A 26,083-nucleotide genomic window follows, 5' to 3' on the forward strand; every position below is an offset into this window, starting at 1 on the left:
TCATGGGATTGCTCTCGTGCGCTACTCGCTTAACTTCAGAGTTCCAACGGAACCCGAAGCCAGTGAGCTCCCAAAAGGCCTCGTGCTAGGTAGGGATGGGAATATACATATAAGGATCACTCCCCTAGGTGATTTGGGATGTCACACTTCGGCTCCTGCGTCATCGACTTCTTCAATGACGCATACTCTACTAAGCGCCCAACAGACTCATCGACAGCCCCGGAGTTCTGAGGAGGCTGAGCAGTCTGGTGAGGCTTTCTCTGTCCATGAAGAGGGGTCCTAGACAGGTAATGCATCTTTCTTATAGTATTTTTAATTTAACAATTTGGAATTTAGATTATAATTGTTTCAAAGTCCCCAATTGGTATAAAGTGTTTGAATTGTTGGGTGGTTGTGTTGTGTTTATTGTTATATTATCTGCAAGTTTTAGGAAATGTTATAGTTTTAAGGGAGGTTCTACTGAATTTTCAAGAGTCATGGATAGTTGTCCCACATGAAGTCAAGGAAGCCGTTCTTCATGATTTATCGGTAAGTATTTTCAACCTCAAATACTAAATTTTTATTAAAGTATACATATATTATAAATTTTAACTACTATTTATTTGTTGAGTTTTGTGGCGTCACTATGAGCTCATGAACCTTGATGCCAATCAAAACCAGTACATCAATGAGCTTTGAGCTGACAGGTTCACTCAATGGAAGAGTGACCTCCACAAGCATTATGAGAAATATGTCGGTCTGGAGGTCGCCCTAACAGTTGGGTGCCCTAAAGTGTTGGTGGACCACCGGGATGAATGGGAGTGGCTGTGCGACCATTTTCAAGACTAGAAATACCTCGTAAATATAATATATATTCAATAATATTTAATCAAAATTTGTATATTTTTAAATAATATTTTAATTTTTTCATTAATTTTTTATAAATATCTAAACTAATACGTTTGTTTAATTCGACAAAAAAAAAATGAAGGAAAACTCGATCACTTGATCGAAGAAGAAACTTCTTCAACGCTCTGGCTCACAACGCTTCTCTTATATATTGGAGGAGCGACATAAGGTAACAATATATTTATTTTAAGTTTTGATTCTTTTTACTCTCTATTACATAATTGGTAATCTATGTGTTAATATATATATATATATATGTATATATTTATTTATTTATTTATTTAATTTTTTTTTAATTTAGAGTGGTTAAAGTTTCCTGAGATTGACATGTTCAAGGAGGTATACGTTTGGTCCGGGGATGAGCTAGTAGAGCAGCTTCCATGTAAGTTATTTCATTTTTTTTTTAATATTCAATTAGTATTAATATTAATTACATGTATATTAAAATTAATTTGTTTGTTTTCATTTTTCTGAGGAGATGGCTTCCTAGCTTCCCTCAGAGGCCTCAATCGAGGAGGTGTTTCCCCTGAGGATGCGGGTTTTTAGATCATGACAGACACACTTGATCAGACCCTTGGTTGTAGGCAAGGGCATGTTCACCGGGGGCTTGGGAAAGTTCGCCTTCGGGACCCATCTGCCTCCTCCTCCAGGTAGAGAATAAAAGAGATCGAATCACTGACATCTGAAGTGGTGGACCTAAAGAAGCAGATTGCCGCCTAGCAGTCTCTACTTGAGGCCTAAAGCAATTTGATGAACCAAATTCGTCTCGCCCTTCAAATCTCTGGCATTCGGTTCCCCGACGTTGAACTAACTCCAACAATGACCACCCAGCCCCTCGCAGTAACAGATACGACCTCCTAGCCCCTCAAAGCAACAGCGACACCACCAACAAGCGATTGTGACGTGGACGACTACATATTGTAGTTTTTTTAATTATTGCAAATTTTAGAATATTTCATACATTTTCAATAATTTTTTAATTCAATACTCTTCTTTACATTTTATGTTTTTAATTTCATTAAATTAATTTAAATTACATAAAACAATATATATTATCAACATTCCAAAGGAAAAAATAAATAAAAAATAGTTTCGTCGCTCGAAGGTTCACTCGCAACGAACACTCATTCATCGCTCTTTGTTTCATGCAACGACCACCAATTCCATCGCGCAACATTCATTTCGTGCAATGAAGAACTTTCCTTCGTTGTGCAATGTCTGATGTCATGAGCTTTGCGCGACAGAATTTGTGCGACGTCCTCTTAGCCACCCAATTGTTTCGGTGACCGTATTTACCTTTGCGCAACAGCTGTCACTTCGTCGCCCAAGCAGTTATGCTTAGTAGTGTTTATCTGTCAACAAATTTAAGTCTTTGTAATGCCCTACGTTTGGAATACAAGTAATTATCTTTACCTAAAGGATTCTACTTTAACATTCATTTTATTAGGCTTAGCCACATTACCTAAAGCAACGTAATATTTCTCTACACCTAATGTGCAAACCCTAATCTATATAATTTAGATTAATTTGGTACAGATAGACTAAAATTTGTGTAAAAAACAATTATATTGTTATAAGAACTATGGCCTTTTATGTGAATATATATATATACACGCCGCCTCATTTACATAAAAGAATGTGAATAATAAGTCAAATATGCTTAAAACCCAAATATTCTTTTTAAAGCAAAAGTTAAATGTGCTCGAAAACGAAACCCTAATGTGCATAGAAAAATGTATGGCGGAGAACTTAGTCAACAAAAATAGGAATTTGGTTTATGGTGACTCTTAAGTTGGAAATTTAAATTGTGTATTTTGGGAATGGAGTTACCTCACTTTATGGAGATCGATCTTCTTTAATCTGGACTAAAACCCTATATAATAAGCCTTGTATGGTTATTGTTCTTTGCATCAGCGTCTGAGATCTCTCGTATCATACATAAGCACACACATAAAAACAAGTGGATCAAGCACACACTCACATACACACAGATTCAAATGGAGTATTCAATGCGTTTTGTTTCAGCTGCCTTCATTCTTGTCCTGCTTTTGGCCACTACCGGTAATTATACCTCTTTTTAATAATTAATTTTTTATGATGTTTCGAATAAAGCATCTTATTCAACAAAAAATTGATCTTTAGAGATGGGGCCAATGGGTATTGAGGCAAAGACTGAGTCAAGCAAGGCAGTTGAGGGAAAGATCTGCGAGGTTCCGAGCACCCTGTTCAAGGGGTTGTGCGTTTCGTCTAACAACTGTAAACACACCTGCAGAAAGGAGCAATTCACCAGAGGCAAATGTATTGGCGATGGCCTCACTCGTAAATGCGTGTGCACCAAAAAGTGCTAATTATTTTGTTAAAAAAAAATATAATCTGTGTAGAGACTGTGTTTGTCTAATGCGATGGACATATATGGTCATGTATCCACATGGTTGCTTTTGCTAATAAATTGAATGACCCTGCATGGATCATTAGTCATATGTCTAGTGTAGTATTTTCACCGCTCCTTACTTACTTTTAATTGCCTAATGTCCTGAAATGCTAATAACAATATGTTTTTTTTTTCCGTTTTGACAAGGCATTTTGTTGAAAATTTTCACTTAGTGTACTTGGATTCAACACATTACTTTAATTTGTGTCACAAAGATTTATTTAAGTCACATTGTCGATTTCAAATATACTTTTTTATCTGCTGCTTCTGTTGTATTAAGTTCTTTTGACTTTTAAACCAGTAGTAATATATGTAAGACAAGGTGAGGTTGACGCACAAGAAAAAAGTTAGGAAAAGGTTCGAAATTGCCGAATCAACTTTTAAGCAAAGACTTAATTGTTTATTTATTTTATTTTAGAAGAAATAGTCCTTAAAGATTAATATTTTCTTGATAACATTTTAAAAGGCTCTTCCACATTTTTTTTCTTAAAACACTCTCAAAATTTTCTCTCACTTTTTTGCATAGTATACGTGGTATTACCAAGGACGGAGCCATCTTGGGCCAAAGGGGTGGATGCCCTAACTTAGTTTTTTTGTAAAAAAACTGTACATATTGCATATAATAATTTCACATGATAGAGCATTTTCAGCTATGAAATTTCTAAAAGATTAATTGAGAAATTGTAAGAAAATTAATGGATGAATGATAATATAGTTATTTTTATAGAAAGAGATATTTGATGGTATTGATAATGAAATTATTATGCAACACCTTTTCAAAACTTGAAAATGCGTCATGAGAAGATATTGTAGTATGTTTTATGAAATATTTTATGGATATTTGCTTCTTCTTGCAGCTTTTGGTGGTCACCAGTAGTATTTCTTCTTGCTCAATCTTGTTGCTATATATATATATATATATATTGTTACGATTATAAGCATGCATAGTAACTGTAGACATCGAAATTTCAGTAAAACAAATGCTCACCAATGCATTAAAGTTTTGACGTGTCAAGGCATACATGGCATACGCCACGTGTTGTACAAATTGTACACATGGCGTGTGACTCAACAAAATAGGAAGAAATACCCTTGAAGGACTAAACAAGTTTTTCTTCTCATTTTGGGCAATGACAAGGCAAGTACATTTCAATCCATTGAGGATCAAAACAAGTTTTTCTTCTCATGTTGGGCAATGACAAGGCAAGCACACTTCAATCCATTACGGATCAAAGCAAGTTCTTCTCATTTTGGGCAATGACAAAGCATACACATTTCAAGTTTAAAATGGTATTAAGTGGGAAATTAGGCCATAAGTTACACCACTTCAATTTCAATATTGCATTAAGTGGGAAATTAGGCCATAAGTTACACCACTTCAAGTTTAAAATGGTATTAAGTGGGAAATTAGGCCATAAGTTACACCACTTCAATTTCAATATTGCATTAAGTGGGAAAATTAGGCAATGGTGCTTGGAAAGGAAAAAAATATTTTGTGGTGGTGATTCATTCTCAAAGCCTATAAATAGGCTTCTCCATCAAGGTATCAAGCATCAACCAATTCACAAATACATTTCTCTACTCCCAAATTGGAAGAGAATTCCCCAAATCCTTGAAGCTTCGAAACTCCAAAGCTTCCAACCATCCAAATTCCCAAGAAAAGCCAACACACACCAAAACCAATTCACAAATACATTTCTCTACACACCAAAACCTTGAAGCCTTAAAGTTCTAAAGCTCTCAAGAAAATCCCGAAGGATCAAGAAAGCACTCTTCGTTTCTTCGTCAAATCCTCCTTCAAGATCAAGCCCCAACGGCCCTTGAAGAACTTCCACCAACTCAAGATCAAGCCCCGACGGCCCTTGAAGAAAGTGTTCACCATTATTCAAGATCAAGCCCCGACGGCCCTTGAAGAAAGTGTTCATTTGTTCATCAACTGTTCATCCTAAGATCAAGCCCCAACGGCCCTTTGGATCAACAACCTCAACAAATCCACACATCCAATCGTTCTTCAAGATTAAGCCCAAAAGCCCTTGAAGATCCGCTCATCCATCAACCTTCAAGATCAAGCCCAAAAGCCCTTGAAAAAATCCACACAACCATTATTCAAGATCAAGCCCCGACGGCCCTTGAAGAAAGTGTTCATCCGTTCATCAACTGTTCATCCTTAGATCAAGCCCCCGACGGCCCTTTGGATCAACAACTCATCCACAAACCTACACCCTACGAAGATAGAATCAGAGGACCAAATTAGAGAGAGATCGTAACCCCAAAATCATAAACACAAAAAATATTATTTTGTACACGTTATTCTGGTTTCTTGTTTCAAGGAATCTTTCGTGTTCACAAATTTGGCACGCCCGGTGGGATAATCTCTACCTCTCATCTCTGTCTTCGTTCAAGATATTCAAGCACAGTCCATGGCTTCAAACAAAGAACAAGTCATGACTATCGGCACTACCTCCATTGAAAAACAGATGGTTCAGATGAAGGAAACAATTGCAAGGCTGATAAAGACTGTAGAAGAGAAAAACTTGCAAACCGCCGGACTCATCAACCGTCTGGAGGCACAGCATGGCGTCAAAGTGAAACCAAGCTCTCTTCCAACTAAGAAGACCGAAGAAGGCTTTGACCCAAATGCCTACGAACTCATGTCAAAGGCTAGGCATGACTTTGCTTCCTCTTCAAATCTTGGAAAGAAGGTTTCAAACACCGTCAACGACAAAGATCGTGACCTCACCGAGACTCAAAAGAAGTTGAAGGAGCATGATTACGGAGTTGACAACAACAAAGCTGGACTTGGCTTCACACCAAATGCACTCGTGAAGATTTCAAGCAAAGCGAAAAACGCTAGCGCTCAACACATCAGCGTGAGCATTGAACAAAATCAAGAGGAGCCTAAACCTCCTATTCGAGTGTCAGTCTTCGATAGGCTGAATCATTCAAAACCCAGAATTTCGGCACTTGATCGTATTGGTGGGCAAGACCGAACTTCCGTCTTCAAGAGGCTTAACACGCCAACATCCCAAAGCTCTGTTTTTGAAAGGTTGTTAAAGCCTAAGAAACAAAGCAACACAGCTATCTCTCCTCTGCGACGATCAGCTTCGAAAAGATTTGAAGATAATGAGAAGCCTTTTGGAAAGAGGAAGACAACACCAAAGGAAGAAAAGCTCGATGGGTTAGCAGAAAAATGCGACGTTCGAAGCTTGATTCCTTCAAGGATGAAGCGCCAAGCAATCCTGGAGGTCGACACAAAATGACCACTGAAGGTAAAGAGGCGCATCATCGTCCACACTGACAAATCTTCATGCCAACAAACCCAAGAGAACGGCACTGAAGATGAAATCCCTAAGAAAGATGTCACTTCTGGCTCTTTCGACTCAAAGTCTTCACCTCGACTGTTGGGGGCATGCTCCAAGTCAAGTGAAATTGAAGGATGGACTCATGTCACTCCGAAGAAACTGCACGAGAAACATATGTCTTCTCCACAAGTGCACTAATCGGAAAGGGAGCAAAGCAGCTACTGTCAACCTTCAAAGCTACATGAAAATGTTGAGGATGATGAAATTACAACACAAAGATCGTTCATGCGGGATCTTTTCTTCCTCGAAGACGTCTTCAATTACTCGATCAAGGCTCTTTGCTATGAAGATTGTGAGGAATGCAGTTCGAAGATCGCTTCGAAGAAATTGGACAAGCAGCAACCATCTTGTCCACAAGTTTATCAGTCGAAAAGGGGGCAAAACAGCTCTTGTCAACCTCCAGAACAATGTGAAAGTGTTGGAGATGATGAAATTTCGACACAAAGATCGTCCATCCCCATCACAATGTGCGACCTCTTCCCAGAAGACTTTTTCAATTACTCGGTCATGGCTCCTTCCTATGAAGATTGTGAGGAATGCCTCTCTAAGATCGTTTGACAAATTCAAAAAAAAGCTCCTCGTTCGCACGAGCATAAAAGGCGACAACCAACGCTCCTCGTTCGCACGAGCATAAAAGGCGACAACCAATGCTCCTCGTTCGCACGAGCCTAAAAGGCGACAACCAAAAGCTCCTTGTCTGCACGAGTTGAAACTGCAAACGACACCACAAGCTCCTCGTTCGCACGAGCCTAAAAGGTGACACCAAACGCTCCTTGCCTGCACGAGCTGAAACTGCAAACGGCACCAAAACGCTCATTGCCTGCACGAGCTGAAACTGCAAACGGCACCAAACGCTCCTGGCCCGCAAGAGCATAAACTGTGTACGGCAAAATCATCAAAAAAAAAAAAAAAAAAAAAAAAAATCATCACTCATTTTGAACTACGTCATGACTTGATCCCTCCTCAACCAAGGGTACGTAGGCAACTTGAAACTTCAAAACTTCAAGTACAGTCACATCATCAAAAAAAAAAAAAAAAAAAAAAAAAAAAAAAAGGAAATAACACATCTTGGTGATGTATATGTTTTATCTGTATTTAGCACAATACACTAAATAAGTAAAGCATGTTCATTGATCTCCGAGAAATTACAAGTGCGTACAAAAAAAAAAAAAAAAAAAAAAAAAAAAAAGAGATGGAGCTTTCATAAAGGTTGTTCACGTGAAGCCCCACTACTTGGGAAAACTACAGAAGCGGGAGGCATCAAAGAAGAGGCCTCAATACTTGGTGGAACGCTAGATGAGCCAGGAAAAAGGTGCCTCTGGAAAAAAGCAGCAAGCCTTTGACGGTCACTTTGAATTCGACCACTGGATTCTTGCAGCTCATCAAGCTTCCTCTTCATGCCCGTCGAATAGTTATTTGCAAGCACATGCAAACTTCTATTCTCGTGCTTAAGCTGTTTGATCTCTTGCTTAAGAGTTTCCACCTCCGCCATCAATGATTCCACTTGGCGGGATCGAGCAAGTAGGCGTTGGCCCATGTTGGATACAGAGCCTGCGCACTGAACACTGAGAGTTAGGGACTCTTGAACGGCCAACTCATCGGACCGTTTTGAAAGCAGCCTACTATCTTTTGGAGTGAGGAAGTTCCTAGCTACTATCGTAGCTGTTGTTGCATCCTTCATCACAGAATCTTCACCTGTCAAAGGGCCATTAGAAGATAAGAAAGAAGGGCACCATACATTTACCTGACGCGGCGCACTCGGATCACTGCTGAGACTCAAATCTAAGCAAATATTAGACGGGTTAGCCATTGTCAAAAGGTTAAAAGAGAAAGGTGGATGGAGTAAAATCAGAAAGGGCCGAAGACGATTTTCACAAACGGGCGATCTTCAAAGTGTGCATGTTGGAGGTAATCGATACCTCTATAAAAAGCCAAGGCGACACGACCACCGATTCAAAAAATCGGATTTTCCTGCGTGAAGTTCGGCGACGCTTTCGCGGCTTTTCAGATAACGCGTTCAACTTTGTCAAAAGATCTCTGACAAAGTTGAAAACACGTGAAGTTTATCATCCCAACTACGCGCCTTTGCCAACAAGCGTGGTGACAGAGCCGCACCCGTGACTATTTTTTCGAAGAGGCGCTCGCTCAGAAATCGAAGAGACGCTTGTTAAAAAATCGAAGAGACGTTTGTCGACAAGGGTAAAAGAACATAACCACCACTTGCTATTGGGAAATCCCTATATATGTCGACCTTCATCTTTTATGGCAAGGCATACCTGAAAAAAAAAAAATGCCCAACTCTTCCTCACCTCTGAGGGCGCACTCCCAGCAAAGCCTTTCGAAATACTCAATTTTTTCTTCTTCCCCAAAGAAGCTACCAGATGCCTGGAGTACAGATGACCCAGGAGGAAACGGTAGATTGAAGTATGTGGAGACAAGCACAACAAATACATGTGCTGATCCATTCGCCGCTTCTTCAAAAGCAAAGGTATCTCATATCATCAAGGTCGAAAGCAAAGGTATCTCATATCATGCTTTTTCCTTGTCTTTTCCTTTGTCCTTGTTCTTACTCGCATGGCAAAGTGAAAGAAGCAATCAGCCGGCACTTGGAGTCAGTCTTCCGATCTGGAACCGACTGCCTGGAATCTATTCCCTGGTTGCTTACCTAGCGTTGCTCTCGAGTAGTCATCTTCGACGGTTGATACACTTCCAGAGAAGGGACCACTTCTGCAAAGGGGAGCAAGTAAGGCAAGTGAAAATGATACATTGAAGCATGTGGAGACAAGCAACAACTGCATATGCTGAGCTATCCTCTAACCCTCTTCAATACGAATTGGAGAGATTGAACAAAGAAACAGAAAAAAGGAGTAAAGCTCAGACCTTCGAGGGAGACCAAAAGAATCCTGCTGCCCAATTCAAGAGTAGCACAAAGGAAAATCAACGATTGGAGGAAACCAGAAAATCTTCCAGTCGAACTCAAGATCAAGCCTCGATGGCCCTTGAAGAAATTTCCTGCTGCCCAATTCAAGAGTAGCACAAAGGAAAATCAACGATTGGAGGAAACCAGAAAATCTTCCAGTCGAACTCAAGATCAAGCCTCGATGGCCCTTGAAGAAATTTCCTGCTGCCCAATTCAAGAGTAGCACAAAGGAAAATCAACGATTGGAGGAAACCAGAAAATCTTCCAGTCGAACTCAAGATCAAGCCTCGATGGCCCTTGAAGAAATTTCCTGCTGCCCAGTTCAAGAGTAGCACAAAGGAAAATCAACGATTGGAGGAAACCAGAAAATCTTCCAGTCGAACTCAAGATCAAGCCTCGATGGCCCTTGAAGAAATTTCCAGCCCAGTTCAAGACTAAGCTTGTGGAAAATCAACGATTGAAGGAAACCAGAAAATCTTCCAGTCAAACTCAAGATCAAGCCTCAATGGCCCTTGAAGAAATTTCCAGCCCAATTCAAGATCAAGCCTCGACGGCCCTTGGGTTGACATCTACATTAAGGGACTTCAAAACGCATCTTCTACACGTGACAAGCACATGTATACGACGCGCCTTGAAGTGGGGGCATTTGTAGACATCGAAATTTCAGTAAAACAAATGCTCACCAATGCATTAAAGTTTTGACGTGTCAAGGCATACATGGCATACGCCACGTGTTGTACAAATTGTACACATGGCGTGTGACTCAACAAAATAGGAAGAAATACCCTTGAAGGACTAAACAAGTTTTTCTTCTCATTTTGGGCAATGACAAGGCAAGTACATTTCAATCCATTGAGGATCAAAACAAGTTTTTCTTCTCATGTTGGGCAATGACAAGGCAAGCACACTTCAATCCATTACGGATCAAAGCAAGTTCTTCTCATTTTGGGCAATGACAAAGCATACACATTTCAAGTTTAAAATGGTATTAAGTGGGAAATTAGGCCATAAGTTACACCACTTCAATTTCAATATTGCATTAAGTGGGAAATTAGGCCATAAGTTACACCACTTCAAGTTTAAAATGGTATTAAGTGGGAAATTAGGCCATAAGTTACACCACTTCAATTTCAATATTGCATTAAGTGGGAAAATTAGGCAATGGTGCTTGGAAAGGAAAAAAATATTTTGTGGTGGTGATTCATTCTCAAAGCCTATAAATAGGTTTCTCCATCAAGGTATCAAGCATCAACCAATTCACAAATACATTTCTCTACTCCCAAATTGGAAGAGAATTCCCCAAATCCTTGAAGCTTCGAAACTCCAAAGCTTCCAACCATCCAAATTCCCAAGAAAAGCCAACACACACCAAAACCAATTCACAAATACATTTCTCTACACACCAAAACCTTGAAGCCTTAAAGTTCTAAAGCTCTCAAGAAAATCCCGAAGGATCAAGAAAGCACTCTTCGTTTCTTCGTCAAATCCTCCTTCAAGATTAAGCCCCAACGGCCCTTGAAGAACTTCCACCAACTCAAGATCAAGCCCCGACGGCCCTTGAAGAAAGTGTTCACCATTATTCAAGATCAAGCCCCGACGGCCCTTGAAGAAAGTGTTCATTTGTTCATCAACTGTTCATCCTAAGATCAAGCCCCAACGGCCCTTTGGATCAACAACCTCAACAAATCCACACATCCAATCGTTCTTCAAGATTAAGCCCAAAAGCCCTTGAAGATCCGCTCATCCATCAACCTTCAAGATCAAGCCCAAAAGCCCTTGAAAAAATCCACACAACCATTATTCAAGATCAAGCCCCGACGGCCCTTGAAGAAAGTGTTCATCCGTTCATCAACTGTTCATCCTTAGATCAAGCCCCCGACGGCCCTTTGGATCAACAACTCATCCACAAACCTACACCCTACGAAGATAGAATCAGAGGACCAAATTAGAGAGAGATCGTAACCCCAAAATCATAAACACAAAAAATATTATTTTGTACACGTTATTCTGGTTTCTTGTTTCAAGGAATCTTTCATGTTCACAGTAACCATATTTTGTTTGGAATAATTGTTTAAAGATACGAGAGTTGCCGAGTGTAGGACCAGCGAGTCTGAGAGTAACCGCTTCAATGGAACTTGCGTGAGTAAAAGTAATTGTGCAGTTGTTCGCCAAACCAAGGGCTTTTCCCGGTGGCTGGTGCTGGGATTTACGCCGCAGATGCTTTTGCACAGAAACTGTTAATTAGCTAATTAAGCTAGTGATAAGTTGATCACTTATCACTTAATTATTTATTAGTGGGTGCACGGACGCACGTACTTTAGTACTAGTGTGGAACTAGCTGGAATAATTCACAGTTGGGTTGCTAATTAATATCGTCTCTGTTATGTTTTTAATGTTCTTGTTCGTTTAGTATCACCGTCATGAGTTACTTTGTACAATATGTCGTACTGTGTAAATTCTTTATGAGTTAATCTCAGTTTGCTATTTTGAAGGTTTTTTGTTTTCAACATTTCATACATCAAGTTTTTTTATTTTATTTATTTAATTTTTTTTTTGTCCCAGTATGGTGCCTAAAGTAATAATTCTGGGACACTGTCATACATTCATTAAGTTTTCCATTAAAACCTCTGTTAACTGATGGCGTGGCGCCTACGTGAACAATGACTAAGTGCCATATGTCAATATAGGCCACGTGGATTTAAAAAAAAAAATAGAAAAACTAACAAAATTAAAAAGGGTTAATCGCAGTTTACTATTTTAAAGTTTCCTGTTTTTCAACATTTGGCACATCAAGTTTTTTTCGTCCCAGTTTGGTATCTAAAGTCATAATTCTAGGACAATTTCACACATCTATTAAGTTTTCAATCAAAACCTCTATTAACTGATAATGTTTTAGAGTAAAAATGTCCTTAACGTGAACAGTATCATGAGTGTTTTGTTAAGACTCCAATTTAAAATTAGGGTTAATCTTATAGTTTATTACTATCAAGTTTCTTGATTTTCAACATTTGATACTTCAAGTTTTTGTCATCCTAGAGTGGTACCTAAAGTCAAAATTTTGGAACAATTTCATACGTCTGTTAAAGTTGCTCTTAAGTCAGCCGTTAATTGGTAACGTGGCACCCACTTGAACACTAACTAGGCACTACGTGTCAATCTAGCCCCATTTCAACATTAAAAAAATTTAAAAAATTAAAAAATTCTTTTTTGTTATCACATACAAAAATTACTCTTTTTCCTCAACATGTACCATTAATCTCCACCTTCTCTCCCTAAACCTCATCTCTCTCCTCCACTTCTCAGCCTTATTCACCTCCTCCAACAACTACCTTATCAGCTACGGCTCATCCTCCAATGCCTCCGTCTTCAACCGTGTCTTTTCGATGGACCCATACAGATCAGAGATGTGCTTCATTTTGATCGCGGACAAAACCCCATCTCTCAATTCGCCCCACCTCTACTGCACGGCCAAAACCCATCTTCTCTTCCCTCTTCTCCCTCTTCGACGCCGTCACCAAGCTCACCCTCAAAGTGACCGCATATCCATCAGTGTTGGCAACGAGGAAATGTGGGTTCGGCTGATTGGACGCTCACGACGGTGATTTGATGAGGGGGAAGGCTCAACTGCAATGATGTTTTTATGCAATTCGAGCTCGATGAACACTTGGGCTGCAGCGTTCTAGGGCTGAAGATGGAGGACAAAGAGGAAGATGGGTGGGATTGAAGAGCTTGGAAATTAAAGCTACCGTTGTTGGATTACAGAGAATGGGGAGAGATCGGGGTTGGTGAAGACGCGAAGACTGGTTGATTATGCCATGGCACACATGCCATCGAACCTTGCTAGGTTTTCCCTACCCTCACTGAGGCCATGGATCTCACCTTCGTACGTTGTCTGCCGCCCATTTTTCAAATGGATCTGGGTCTTGGTCTATAACTTTGTTCGCAGGTATGGCAAATCCCTTTCTTTTGCTTTCTCGCTTCTTCGAGAACTGTGAGAAAACGAGAGACGGTTGATGGAAGAATGGGTGTTTGGGTGGGGGAGATTTAGCGCTCTGGTGAGGAATTGGGTGGGGGGAGTCGGGAGGGATGAATAGACATTTGGGAAGAGAGGATATGCGGGGAAAGATGAAGGGGAAGACATACGAAAGAATTTTTAATTTTTATTTTTTAATATCGACATGGCTGACATATGAAATCTAGTCATTGTGTGCGTAGGCACTTTGTCATTAGTTAACATATATTTTGACGGAAAACTAAACGGATATATGAAAGTGTGCTAGAATTATGACTTTTGGTATCAGGCTGGGATGAAAAAAACTTGATGTATCAAATGTTGAAAACCAAGAAACTTCAATGTAATAAACTAATATTAACCCTAAAACAAATTATTTTCTTATCAGATCCAAAAGAAAAACAATTAAATTCGGAGAGAGAGGGGAAGACAGAGAGACTGTTTGCTTCGTACAAAGAGCTTTGAAGAGGAGAGTTTGGAGTTGAAGGTGGCGGCGAGGTGGCGAGGAGGTAGATCAAACACTTGGGCTGTGGCGTTCTGGGGTTGAAAGTGGAGAATAAGGAGGAAGTGGGGTGGAATTATAGGTAATCGCTCCTACACCGTCACACGCATGCACGTTGTTGCTCCTACACTGTCGCACCTTGTTGGGTTCATCCTTCCTCCATCTAGGCCATGCACCTCACCTCTATCCGCCATCCCCTGCCCATTTTTCAAATGGATTTGGGTCTTGGCCTGCAACTTTGTTTGCAGGCATGGTATATCATTTTGTTTTACTTTCTCGCTTCTTCGAGAACTGACAAAAGACGAGAGAGGGTTGATGGAAGAATGGTGTTTAGGTGGGGGAGATTTAGTGCTTTAGTGAGGAATTGGGTGGGGAAGTTGGGAAACAAGAATGGGTGTTTGGGAAGGGAGGATGTGCAGTGAAGAAGGAGAGTAAGACAAAAGATTTTTTTTTGGGTAAAGTACAAAAAACTACCTCAACTATTGGGGTCACGACAGATTCATATCTCATCTTTTAAAATTGACAATGTCATACCGCATCTTACGAATTTGTGACAATGTCATACCTCCGTCAATTTTTCTGTTAGTTTTTCTGTTAAATGCTGACGTGGCAAGAGACGGGGACCATTTTCTATTAAAAAATTAATAAAATATTATTAAAAACTAAAAAAAATATTTAATATTTTTTAAATATTAAAATAATAAATAAAAGTAAAATTAAAAAAAAAAAGGTAAAGTACAAAAAACTACCTCAACTATTGGGGTCACGACAGTTTCATACCTCATCTTTTAAAATTGACAATGTCATACCGCATCTTACGAATTTGTAACAATGTCATACCTCAGTCAATTTTTCTGTTAGTTTTTATGTTAAATGATAACGTGGCTTGATTCGGGACCTACTTTCTATTAAAAAATTATTAAAAACTAAAAATAAATTATTTAATATTTTTTAAATATTAAAATAATAATAAAAGCAGAAAAAAAAAAAACGCTCATTTCGTCCCTCCCCTCCCCCCTCCCCCCTCCTCCCTCCTCTCCCCTCTCTCCTCTCCCCATCTTCATCTTCTTCCCCAACCTGCAAATCCCAACAAAAAAAAAAAAAAAAAAAAAAAAAAAAAATCCAACAAAAAAAAAAAAAAAAAAAAAAAAAAAACCTAGATCCCATCGGCGGGAAGATGGGTGAGTAGAGAAGGTGGAGGATGGGTGCGGAAGAGGATGTAGAGAATGGATGAAAGTGGTGGATTTGGGGTTTGATGGGTTTTCAAAATTTTTTTTTTTCTTTCCTCTTCTTCTTCCGCAGGGGAGTTGATGGTTTAAAAAAAAAAAAAAAAAAAATTTCCTTCCTCCTTTTTTTCCTCCTCTTCTTCTTCTTCCTCCTCCTTCTCCTTCTTCCTCCTCCGCAGGGGGGTGTTGATGGGTTTTCAAATTTTTTTTTTATTTTTTCTTCCTCTTCTTCTTCTTCCTCCTTCTCTTTCTCCCTTCTTCTTCTTCCGCGCCGACAGGGGGGGGAATTTTTTTTTTTTGACTTCCTCCTTTTTTTCCTCTTCTTCTTCTTCCTCCTCCTCCTCCTTCTCCTTCTTGTTCTTCCGCAGAGGGGGTTGTTGGGTTTTCAAATTTTTTTTATTTTTTTGGGTTTGCAGGTGGGGGGAAGAAAATGAAGATGGGGAGAAGAGAGAGGAGGGGGGAGGGGAGGGACGAACTGATGGTTTTTTTGTCTCTGCTTTTTATTATTATTTTAATATTTAAAAAATATTAAATAATTGTTTTTTAGTTTTTAATAATTTTTTAATAGAAAGTATGTCCCGAATCAAGTCACGTGAGCACTTAACAAAAAAACTAACAGAAAAATTGACGGAGGTATGACATTGTTACAAATTCGTAAGATGCGGTATGACATTGTCAATTTTAAAAGATGAGGTATGAAACTGTCGTGACCCCAATAGTTTTTTTGTACTTTACCCTTTTTTTTTTTTAATTTTACTTTTATTTATTATTTTAATATTTAAAAAATATTAAATATTTTTTTTAGTTTTTAATAATATTTTATTAATTTTTTAATAGAAAGTGGTCCCCGTCTCTTGCCACGTCAGCATTTAACAGAAAAATTGACTGAGGTATGACATTGTCACAAATTCGTAAGATGCTGTATGACATTGTCAATTTTAAAAGATTAGGTATGAAACTGTCGTGACCCCAATAGTTGAGGTAATTTTTTGTACTTTACCCTTTTTTTTTTTTTTTTAATTTTTAATTTTTTAATATCACATGGCCTATATTAACATGTGGCACCTAGTCATTATCCATGTGAGCACCACATCATCAATTAACGATGGTTCTGACGGAAAACTTAACGGATGTATGAAAGTGTCCCACAATTATGACTTTAGGTATCGTTTGGTATACAGACGAGACGGGACGGGACAAGACGGAACGGAACGGAGCGGGAGCAAAGATGCCCTCGGATGGAAACAAGGAGGAAGAAGAAGGAGACGGAGAGGTTATAATTTTGTGTTCCACAGATGTGGAACGAGTCGTTCCAGGGGGGTGAGGTGGAACGAAAATTCACCCAAAACTCGTTCCACCTGTTTTAGGCGCACCAAACGTGGGACGGAAGGCCTTGTCCCACTCTATTTCATCCCGTCCCACGTACCAAACGGTACCTTAGGTAGCGTTTGGTACGCAGACGGGATGGGACGGGACGGGACGGAACAGATGTTCTGTGTTATGTTTGGTACGCGCATAACGGAACAAGACGGTTGTTCCGTCCTGCGTTTGGTAGCACATGGACGGAACGAAACCAAAAGATTAAAATAACTAAAATACCCATGTTCCGTCTATTGTTTGGTACAATTTTATGGGCGGAACGGGACATAACTCTTTTTTTTTTTTTTTTTTTTTTTAAATAAGTTGTTCAAATTTGAACATTATTATCCATTATTTGTTTTTCTTGGTCCAAATTTTAATAGGTATATGTTGTGTTTCACATGCAAACCCCTTTAAAATTTGTAATTTTTCCCGTTTTCTACACCTTCATTCGAATTTTCACCACAAACCCATCAAATTTTATTGTGCAAATTGCAAAACCCACACCCCAATTCAATTTTTAGTCCCTAATTTTGGTCCTTTCAATTGTGGGTTGTTGTTCAGGGAGTTTAGGTTCTACAAACATTAGATTTGGCCTTGTTTAGAAGGACACCCCTCTAAATATTCCCCATTGCAGGAACAAGGCAAACCACATAAGAGCACATGACAAATGTTGAAAAATATGTAAGTTTAATGATAATGCATATCGTAAATATTTTAGGGTTTAAACATTTAGAACTTAAACAAAGAAAATGAAGTATGCATAACTTAAACATGAAATATCCGAAATCAAATATTCGTCCTGACTTAAAAAACAATAATGTCTTGCTAAAGTAATAATGAAAACACTTAGAAGTTGATAAAGTTCCCCATACTAAAACCACAAATACTAAAACCTCAAAGGCTCTCTATAAACACTTTAATGAAATCTGGCTTCTGTGAGTCATCCAAGGTGGTCCAAATATCCATCAGATCGGTATCTTTCACTAACTTCATTGAAATTCTTAACACCTAATCGTATGGGAGACCCATGACCTGAAGCTCAGAAGGTAGTCTAGCTTTTGCTTCTCTAAAAGTAAAACTTTCACCTAATTTCTTCATTTCAGTAACAGCTTTATTCCAACCTTCACTGATAACAGATACAATATTTGCATCACCATCATTCTTGCTCCTCTTCCTCTGTCTAACAGGTTGAGAAGCACTAGATGTAGCAACAGAAGGAGATGGGGTAGGTGAAAGCGGAGGTATCTCAGAAGTCTCACAATCCTCACTTTCCAAACCCATATTTTCAATTGCATCTGCTGCTGATTCAACAATGCTACCCGTGGCTCAGTCTCTCCCAAACACCGTACATAGCCGTGGATACAACAGGAATGGCTTATTTGGTTTGCAAGATGCATTGGGATGTTTCTACAATAAGAACCCAAAGAAATCAAGGTTAAGACTTTCAAAGCAACTAATTGATAAAGAATAAGAAAAAAAAATTTACCTTCACCCACTCCTGTAGTATTTCGTCACTATCCACAACACATTTTTTCTCATCATCCCAACCAAATCCAGATGTATTCATCATGTCATATGCAGACGAATACTTTTCTTTCAGACGCTTCAATTTGTTTTGTATATGCTTCGGCTCTATATTAATGCCAGGAATTTATTCCCTCATCTTGGAAGCAACCGTTACAAAAGTACCAGCCTTAAAACTGCCGGTCTCACACCTAACACCATCAGCAACCATCTCCTCGAGGATGGTAAGTAGTACATCCTCCTCATGATCAATCCAATTACGTGAGGTGGCCATATAATCTATCAAAGAAGCCATATATTACATAAGTAACACAAATAAACATAGATATAATGACAATGACTAAATTTATATTAGTTGTACTAATCAATTACCAAATCAAATAAGCCAAATCAAATGACAATGACTACACCCTAATTTTAAAATTTATTAAAATTTAGTAACACAAATAAACATATCAAATAAGCCATAACATCTAGATAACTCCCAATTACCATATTACAATAACAAACATCTCAATAGTCTTGATGTTACGAATTTTCAAGCTAATTACAACAACTACATTGAGTCCACATCTAAAAGACAATTACAACAACTACCATGTTAACCAATTTTCAAGCCCTCCTTCCTCTCCACTCATCATATATTTCTCTTGCAAGATCATCCCTCCATTGAGTCCATATTTGGCTTGACTCAACGGTTTCAATGTAGGCTAATACTTCTGGTAAATCTTCCCTTATAGGTAATTCATCAAATGCAAGCCTTGCATTTTCTTCAGGATCAACTGCCATATACATTCTGATAAAACTATGAAGTAAACTACATGCAGTGATCATTCGTCCCTGAATCTTGATTGGATAGTGGGAAGGACTTTGTAAGATAGCCCAACGTCGTTTGAGGAGGCCAAAACATCTCTCAATGACATTCCTAGCACGTGAGTGTTTCATATTAAAATATTCTTCATGATTCCTAGGTGCACGTGAATTGTCTTCCCACTCTTGCAAATGGTATCTAGTGCCTCTATACGGTGCCAGAAAACCCTCACCATTCGTATATCCGGAATCAACCAAATAATATGTACCTATATTAGTTGATAATAAATTTTAGTTGTTGGCCAACAAGGGTAAGGAAAAATACTAGGTGCTTGTCTATCTTACCAGTTGGGACCTTGAGGCCATTAGCTCTAGTAACAGCGTCACCAAGAACTTTCGAATCAGTAGCTGATCCCTCCCAACCGGATAACACATATACGAATTTGAGGTCGTGTGTGCATACGCTTAACACATTAGTTGTTATATGACCCTTCCTTGTTCTATATCTTGGTCTATCGACATCAGGCACAGTGACCCCTATGTATGTTCCATCTAGCGCTCCTAAGCAACCCTAGACAAAAGAAAAACTTATATTAATTAGCAATTACAAATAATTATGTTATTAATGATTTTACTATGATTATTACCTTAAAGCATTTCGATCTCGATTCCGTGCAATCCTCTGGGATAGGGGTTGGTTTTGCAAACAACACATCTTGCAAACTGAGTAATGCACGAAATACTCTACGGACATATTGACTAATAGTTTCACCAAACCTAAAAAATCTAACTTGCATTGACCTATTTTTATTGTGGTGGGCTAATATGTTAACAAAAGTAGCTACTTGCTCCTCTATTGTAACATGACCATCATTTACCAATCCACCACAAGTTTGTAGTAAATCACATAAAACTGCAAATGCATTCCTATCCATTCGTAGCTCCCACAAACAGTTAGTATCACTCAATCGCGTGATACGATTTATTTCCTCTCTCCTAACATGAAGTCTAACAAATGTCCTCTGCTCTAAACTAGCTATTTCCCGTTGTCTCCTTTGTTGTTGTCTATACCTCAACAATTGTGCATTCATAGTAAAGACTTGTGCCATTATAATCCAAACGTTCAAAAGAACAAAGAATTGAGTCTCATATTCATCCATACCTTCACATGCAAAAAAACAACACATGAATGAGTGGAGTATCAACATACGCTAAATTCATTTTAGATACTTGGACTTGGTAATAATGATAATATAATGTATAATATTCGTTCGATGGTAGTGACGAATTGTCCACAAGAGGCTATCTCAGTAGCCGAATGCAAAAAGAAGGTGCCACCTTTTTTCATTGTTGCATTTCTATATTGTCTGTCACATAACAGCTTTGTATATCCAAGTTAACAATAAGAGGATGTCGAATTCATAAAACAGACTGCAAATTACTTTGCTTATAATAATACTTTGGTTTAGTACACTATATATGTATATATGGGAGAAATTGCTTAGAAGGTAACCAGTCTATCATGTTATTGCCTAGAATAAGGATACTTAGCTGTTCTAATTTTATCACGACTACCTCAAATCTTATGAATCAAGCATAACCATCACAGCAAGTCAAATGAAAAAAAGCAGCTGTGGATTTAAATAAAATTGCTAGCACAAAAATCAGCAAGAAAACATGCATTACCAATTAACAACCTAAACATGCACAAAAAAGGTCCCAAATCACCAAAACAAAACAAAAAAAAAAGTAAAATTTAGCTGCAAAGAAAACAAATAATACATTTATATACCTTTAGCACAGTGAGTTCCAAGAATTAGAATCGAAAATCCAAAAATCTGAAAGGGACGGTTTCCCGAATCTGGAAAACAAAATAAATCAGACACGCACAATAACGATCCAACAAAAAAAAAAAAGATCCAAACCATATAAGCTGATAAACATGCAAAACTCACAGATAAATAACGATCTTGGGCTGATTTAGAATTCGTAATATTAGTCTTTAGACCTGTAAGCGACCAACAATCTGTCAGAGCAATACCATTTTGTTTTTCCAATAATCCACATGAGATCAAACCCAAACATGTTAAAAAAATTTGTGCCTTTCAACACAGTCAATACATGGATTAGTCCATTGACATTTAGAATGAACCATTGTTCTTTACCACATCGCTGCAATTTTTATATACAAACATTAGTCTTCTAACACAAATTTTCAAGATTGTCTGCGCGTTCACCAAAAACACAAAGGCTTCCAAAATTCCAACGTCCCTTTTAATTTCTTCTCAAAAATTCAAAATCCATTTTAATCCAAACTGCACTCACACAGTTTATATCACCAAGAACTGCACTCACACAGTTTAATCAAAATCCATTTTAATCCAAACTGCACTCACACAGTTTATATCCAAACTGCAAAACTATAAAAAACCACATGCAAATAATTTTAAAACAACTGCACTCACACAGTTTATATCACCAAGAACATATAAAAAAAAATAAAAAATTTAAATCACAATCTAAACTAATGTTTCCTCTCCTCCTGTCCGTGTTTGTAACCCCCTGTAGTGTAAATCACAAAAAAATTTAAACCACAAGTATTCTCATTAATAAATTTTTGAGAGAAAATGTCTAGCATGCAGCAACCATTCAATGCAGGCCAATCCCAAGGCCAGGGCCAGGTATGAGATTGATGTTTTCAATTCAAGCAGGGTGCTGTTATTTCCACCCACCTGTCATATTCTCTCACCCGTTGACTGTTGAAAATGTTCATGACAAATGGATATAAAGTGAGTGGGAAAATAAGACAAGTGCGTGGGTGCAAGAGCACCTTTAAGCTGCAGAACGTAATTTATTAGATGATCATCGTACTCATGCTGTATATGTGATACAATGCCATATGTTTTATGTTGTTGGTGCAGGCTAAGGCAGAATAGTGGATGCAGTCCACACAGGAAACAACACATGAAGCTAGGAACGCAACAGCTGATGCAGCTCAGTCAGCCAAGAAGTCTGCTCAGCATGGAAATGACCAAAGTGCTGGATTTCTTCAGCAGGTTATAAATATTTCTTGATTAATTGATAACTACTGCACTCTTTTGACATGCATGAGAATTTGAGTGATGCTTAAGGGACTAAACTAATTAAGTTTAGATGATCACAAATTATGTGAGGGTTAAATCCACTTATTACATCAATTTGTATATTCAGCTGTCTATAAACACATAAATTGCCTAGAAATCAGCTAATGTGGTCTAAAATTTTGATCCCTCAAACATTTTCGAATAATTTTCAAACACATGCTGACTATAATACAAACAAGTGGGACGGTCATTAATAAATCTTGCAAACTTTCTGATAGAGCTATTCTCAATTGCCACAGACTGGAGAGCAAGTGATGAACATGGCACACGGTGCTATGGACAGTGTGAAGAACACACTTGGAATGAATGAAAAGAAATGAAGAAGATATATACCAGCAGCAGCCACATCTTCCTATTACGATTTGTGAAGATGTGTGGTATCAACTAATTAGCATCTACATACGTACTTTGGATATAGGGTTTTGTTAATTAGGAGCATTTCTTGCTCTTAATTCCTTATCGTTAGGGAGACTCCAGTTAATTTGTCTGTTAGTGTCAGACTGAGAAGTCTTTGAAAGGAAGCTCATGTCATCAGTTGGAATAAACTCTACAGATATATTATTTAGTTTGTTTTCCATTTTTCTTCCACATTACAGCAATCAATGTAATAAAAGCTTAACAAGTACTGCAATATGCCATGCAATGCAAACAAATTGTTTTCTTTAATTACCTTTGTTAACTCCATAATATATCTTCTGTTAGTAATCCTATAACACCACCAGGGAGTTAATTTCAGTATTCAGTGCTCGACGCTGACACCCAAATCGTTCAAAATTCTTGTCCAAGTGAACTACTACTAGCTCCCTATCAATTCATCTAAACTTCTTCCTAATTAGTTGCTCAACGCTGATACCTCAAACTCCTCTTCCTTCATTAACAAGTTGCTTTTATTGTTCTGTCTACCTAGGCTTAGGGTTAATTTCTTGTGATCCCCAAGTTAAAATCAACAGAGGACCAAACCTAAATTCAGTCCAGCAAAATATATATTAGGAAGCAAATCAAGCTGATCTGAACTCCAAATTGACCTTTTTGCATTAATCTTGACAAGAACTGCACTCACACAATTTATATCACCAAGAACTGCACTCACATAGTTTAATCAAAATCCATTTTAATCCAAACTGCACTCACATAGTTTATATCCAAACTGCAAAACTATAAAAAACCACATGCAAATAATTTTAAAACAACTGCACTCACACAGTTTATATCACCAAGAACATATAAAAAAAAAAATTTAAATCACAATCTAAACTAATGTTTCCTCTCCTCCTGTCCGTGTTTGTAACCCCTTGCAGCATAAAACCCAGAAAAAAAAACCTTCACACAACCTCAACAACTCCTCTCATCAAAAACTACGAATCCATTTAAATCCAATAATTACCAATCCATATTTATTGTAAACAGAAATAGTTTACAAATGAAATCAGGCACTTATTAATACTGTAACTGACAAACAAATCTTGATTTTGTGATCACCAATTCAAACATTCAAGTTACCCAAAAATACAGAGAGGAGAGAGAGAGAGAGATACCTGAGGACCACCAAGTTCGCAGAGCTGCTACATGGAAGAGGATGAGGAGGAATGTTGCAAAGGGGACGAGGAGGAAGGTTGCGAGGCTGCACAGAAGAAGATGAAAAGGAAGGTTGCGAAGGGGAAAGGGATGCAGAGGTGAAGAGAAACGGTTGAGAAGAAGAGAAATAGTTTTTAGGGTTTGTTAACTGATTTTGAAGTTGTAAATTTTGAAAAAGACCAGGGGCATTTTTGTCTAAAAATATTGGAAATTTCTGTCCCACAGACGTGGAACAACCCGTTCCAGGGGGGGAGGTGGAACAAAAAATCGTCCAAAACTTGTTCCGTGGAATAGCGCGTTCCACTCATTTTAGGCGTACCAAACGTGGGACGGAACGCTTCGTCCCACTCTGTTCCGTCCCGTCCCGCATACCAAACGCGACCTTAGGTACCAGACTGGAACGGAAAAAAAACTTGATGTACGAAATATTGAAAGCTAATAAACTTTAGGGCAGTAAATTGATATTAACCCTTTTATTTAATTAAAGTTGAGTGTTGCAATCTTTATTTACTATTTGGGCTAATCTCAGTTTACTATTCTGAAGTTTCTTGGTTTTCAACATTTCAGTTTGGTACCTAAAGTCATAATTCTGGGACACTTTCATACATCTGTTAAATTTTCCGTTAGAACCTCCATTAATTGATGATGTGGCGCCCACATGGTCACTGAATGGGCACCACGTGAACATTTAAAAATTAAGAAAAAAATTTTTTTGATAGGGGATGGGTTTACTTCTAGTGTTCTTTCCAACCCAAAGCCAAAGAAATTATCAAACCTTTTCCCTCAGAGGGGCTTTTCAATTTCTTTCTTCCCACTCTTGACGAATTGAGCAGCATCTTCAACCACTACCTCCATGTTATATCAGCCCCCAACTCCACCCACCGATTCAACTTCCTCCTCATACCAAACCCCAAAACCCTAACCCAATTTTTGGCTTAAATCCCCAAAAAGGGCATGTCGAGTTGGGCTTCGTTCGATCCCTACAACCAAGAAACCATCTACACCCATTTCTCATCTTAGTTCAGATCCGCCCAAGATGTTGTTTTCCAACTGCAAAATTAAAGGGACATCAATGATTTGCATGTAGGCCTTTAGATTATTGGCTACTACGATGGATGATGGCGACGAGGATGCATTGTAGCTCCGCGATGTGACTGGGGAAGGAAAGGGAGGAATAGAGGAAGAGAGGGTTGGTTGCCCATGTGGTGAACGAAGTGATGAATCAGGTCCAATGCCGATGCCGTGCACATCCCCAGTTCCAGTTGGTTCTTGCCCGAGGGACATAATAAGGATGTTGAAAAGGCAGCGATGATAGGAAGGAAAATGAAGAAATGGGGTTTTGGAGAACATGGTAGCTCAGGTGGAGGGGGGAAGATAAAGGAAATAGGGTTTTTAGTTTTATTATTTTGTAATTTTTTTAAAATTTTTTAATATCCACATGGTCTCATATTGACACATGGCGATCAGTCATGTCATCTGTTAACAAAGGTTTTGACAGAAAATTTAACGGATATATGAAAGTGTTCCAGAATTATGACTTTAGGTACCAGACTGAGACAAAAAAACCTTCATGTATAAAATGTTGAAAAACAAAAAAATTTTGGGTAGTAAACTTTTTACCTATTTTCTTTTGTCTGATTTCGATCAGTATTTGGTTGTTAATTTGTGCATGGATTCATTTCGTTTGGGGAATATAATGTTGGGACCTAACTCTTTAAATTTCAGTTGATGTGATTGTACCTATTTCGTTGTTTATATTAAAGTTTACATTGAACCTCATTAGCTAACAAGTAAATTAAACCATAGATATGTTATGTTATCACATCAGTTGATATTAAAACCTTGAAATAGTTTGGTGCTATTTTGATATCTAACCAAATAAATAGTGATTACCATTTAAGATTCGTTTTGTACAATTTGTGTTATGGACCTACAACATAGGGGGATACATATAGCTGATTGTTGTAATGTAATATGTGGATGGCCCACTTGAATAGTTTGTGACTATTCATCCAAATTAAAATCAGATAGGTTATCATTCATATGAAGAAAGTTTGTAAAGCAAATAATGTTGCTAAATTAACATTTTTCCTATCAAATGAGAACATACAAAGGAAGGAAAGAGGTGTCAAAGAAAAGAAGAGAGAAGAGAGGAAGAAGATAAAGAAGAGAGATACATAACAAAACACCAGTGAGTTAGACTAGAGAGAAGAGAGAAAATAATGAGGGTCATATTTGTACTCCTATTATTTCACGTAATAAAAGTAAGTACTATTGCTAGCCCGATGACGTAGGCACACTTGCTGAACCTTATAAATATCGTGTCTC

General features: G+C 38.2%; 2 protein-coding genes and 1 pseudogene across 3 annotated transcripts; 2 read left to right on the forward strand and 1 right to left on the reverse strand.

The window, feature by feature from the left end:
• The first annotated feature begins 2,809 nt into the window (after window positions 1-2,809).
• LOC137744070 (defensin-like protein CAL1) lies at window positions 2,810-3,366 on the forward strand. Its single transcript, XM_068483932.2, has 2 exons — window positions 2,810-2,949; window positions 3,031-3,366. The coding sequence occupies exons 1-2, from the start codon at window positions 2,886-2,888 to the stop codon at window positions 3,234-3,236; spliced, it is 270 nt and encodes an 89-aa protein (XP_068340033.2). The 5' UTR covers window positions 2,810-2,885; the 3' UTR covers window positions 3,237-3,366.
• Window positions 3,367-18,622: 15,256 nt separating this feature from the next.
• Window positions 18,623-20,284, reverse strand: LOC148692318 (protein ANTAGONIST OF LIKE HETEROCHROMATIN PROTEIN 1-like). Its single transcript, XM_088681677.1, has 3 exons — window positions 19,685-20,284; window positions 19,383-19,608; window positions 18,623-19,306 (listed from the first exon to the last, which is right to left on the reverse strand). The coding sequence occupies exons 1-3, from the start codon at window positions 20,243-20,245 to the stop codon at window positions 18,840-18,842; spliced, it is 1,254 nt and encodes a 417-aa protein (XP_088537803.1). The 5' UTR covers window positions 20,246-20,284; the 3' UTR covers window positions 18,623-18,839.
• A 1,380-nt stretch (window positions 20,285-21,664) lies between these two features.
• Window positions 21,665-22,846, forward strand: LOC148692319 (uncharacterized; annotated as a pseudogene). Its single transcript, XR_015954260.1, has 3 exons — window positions 21,665-21,718; window positions 21,965-22,093; window positions 22,420-22,846. The product of XR_015954260.1 is annotated as an uncharacterized LOC148692319 (transcript).
• Window positions 22,847-26,083: the final 3,237 nt, after the last annotated feature.

Source organism: Pyrus communis, chromosome 12 (genome assembly GCF_041283825.1).
Source record: "Pyrus communis isolate YQ-2024b chromosome 12, ASM4128382v1, whole genome shotgun sequence".
In the NCBI taxonomy this organism is placed as follows: Eukaryota; Viridiplantae; Streptophyta; class Magnoliopsida; order Rosales; family Rosaceae; genus Pyrus; species Pyrus communis.

Excerpts from the sequence above, each read along its gene's own strand:
- LOC137744070 (XM_068483932.2), top strand. The coding sequence starts at position 2,886 with ATGGAGTATTCAATGCGTTTTGTTTCAGCTGCCTTCATTCTTGTCCTG. Across the intron at positions 2,950-3,030 it reads CCTGCTTTTGGCCACTACCG|AGATGGGGCCAATGGGTATT; the intron begins GTAATTATACCT and ends ATTGATCTTTAG.
- LOC148692318 (XM_088681677.1), bottom strand. The coding sequence starts at position 20,245 with ATGTTGATACTCCACTCATTCATGTGTTGTTTTTTTGCATGTGAAGGT. Across the intron at positions 19,609-19,684 it reads CGAGATCGAAATGCTTTAAG|GGTTGCTTAGGAGCGCTAGA; the intron begins GTAATAATCATA and ends TCTTTTGTCTAG. Across the intron at positions 19,307-19,382 it reads TGGCCTCAAGGTCCCAACTG|GTACATATTATTTGGTTGAT; the intron begins GTAAGATAGACA and ends CAACTAATATAG.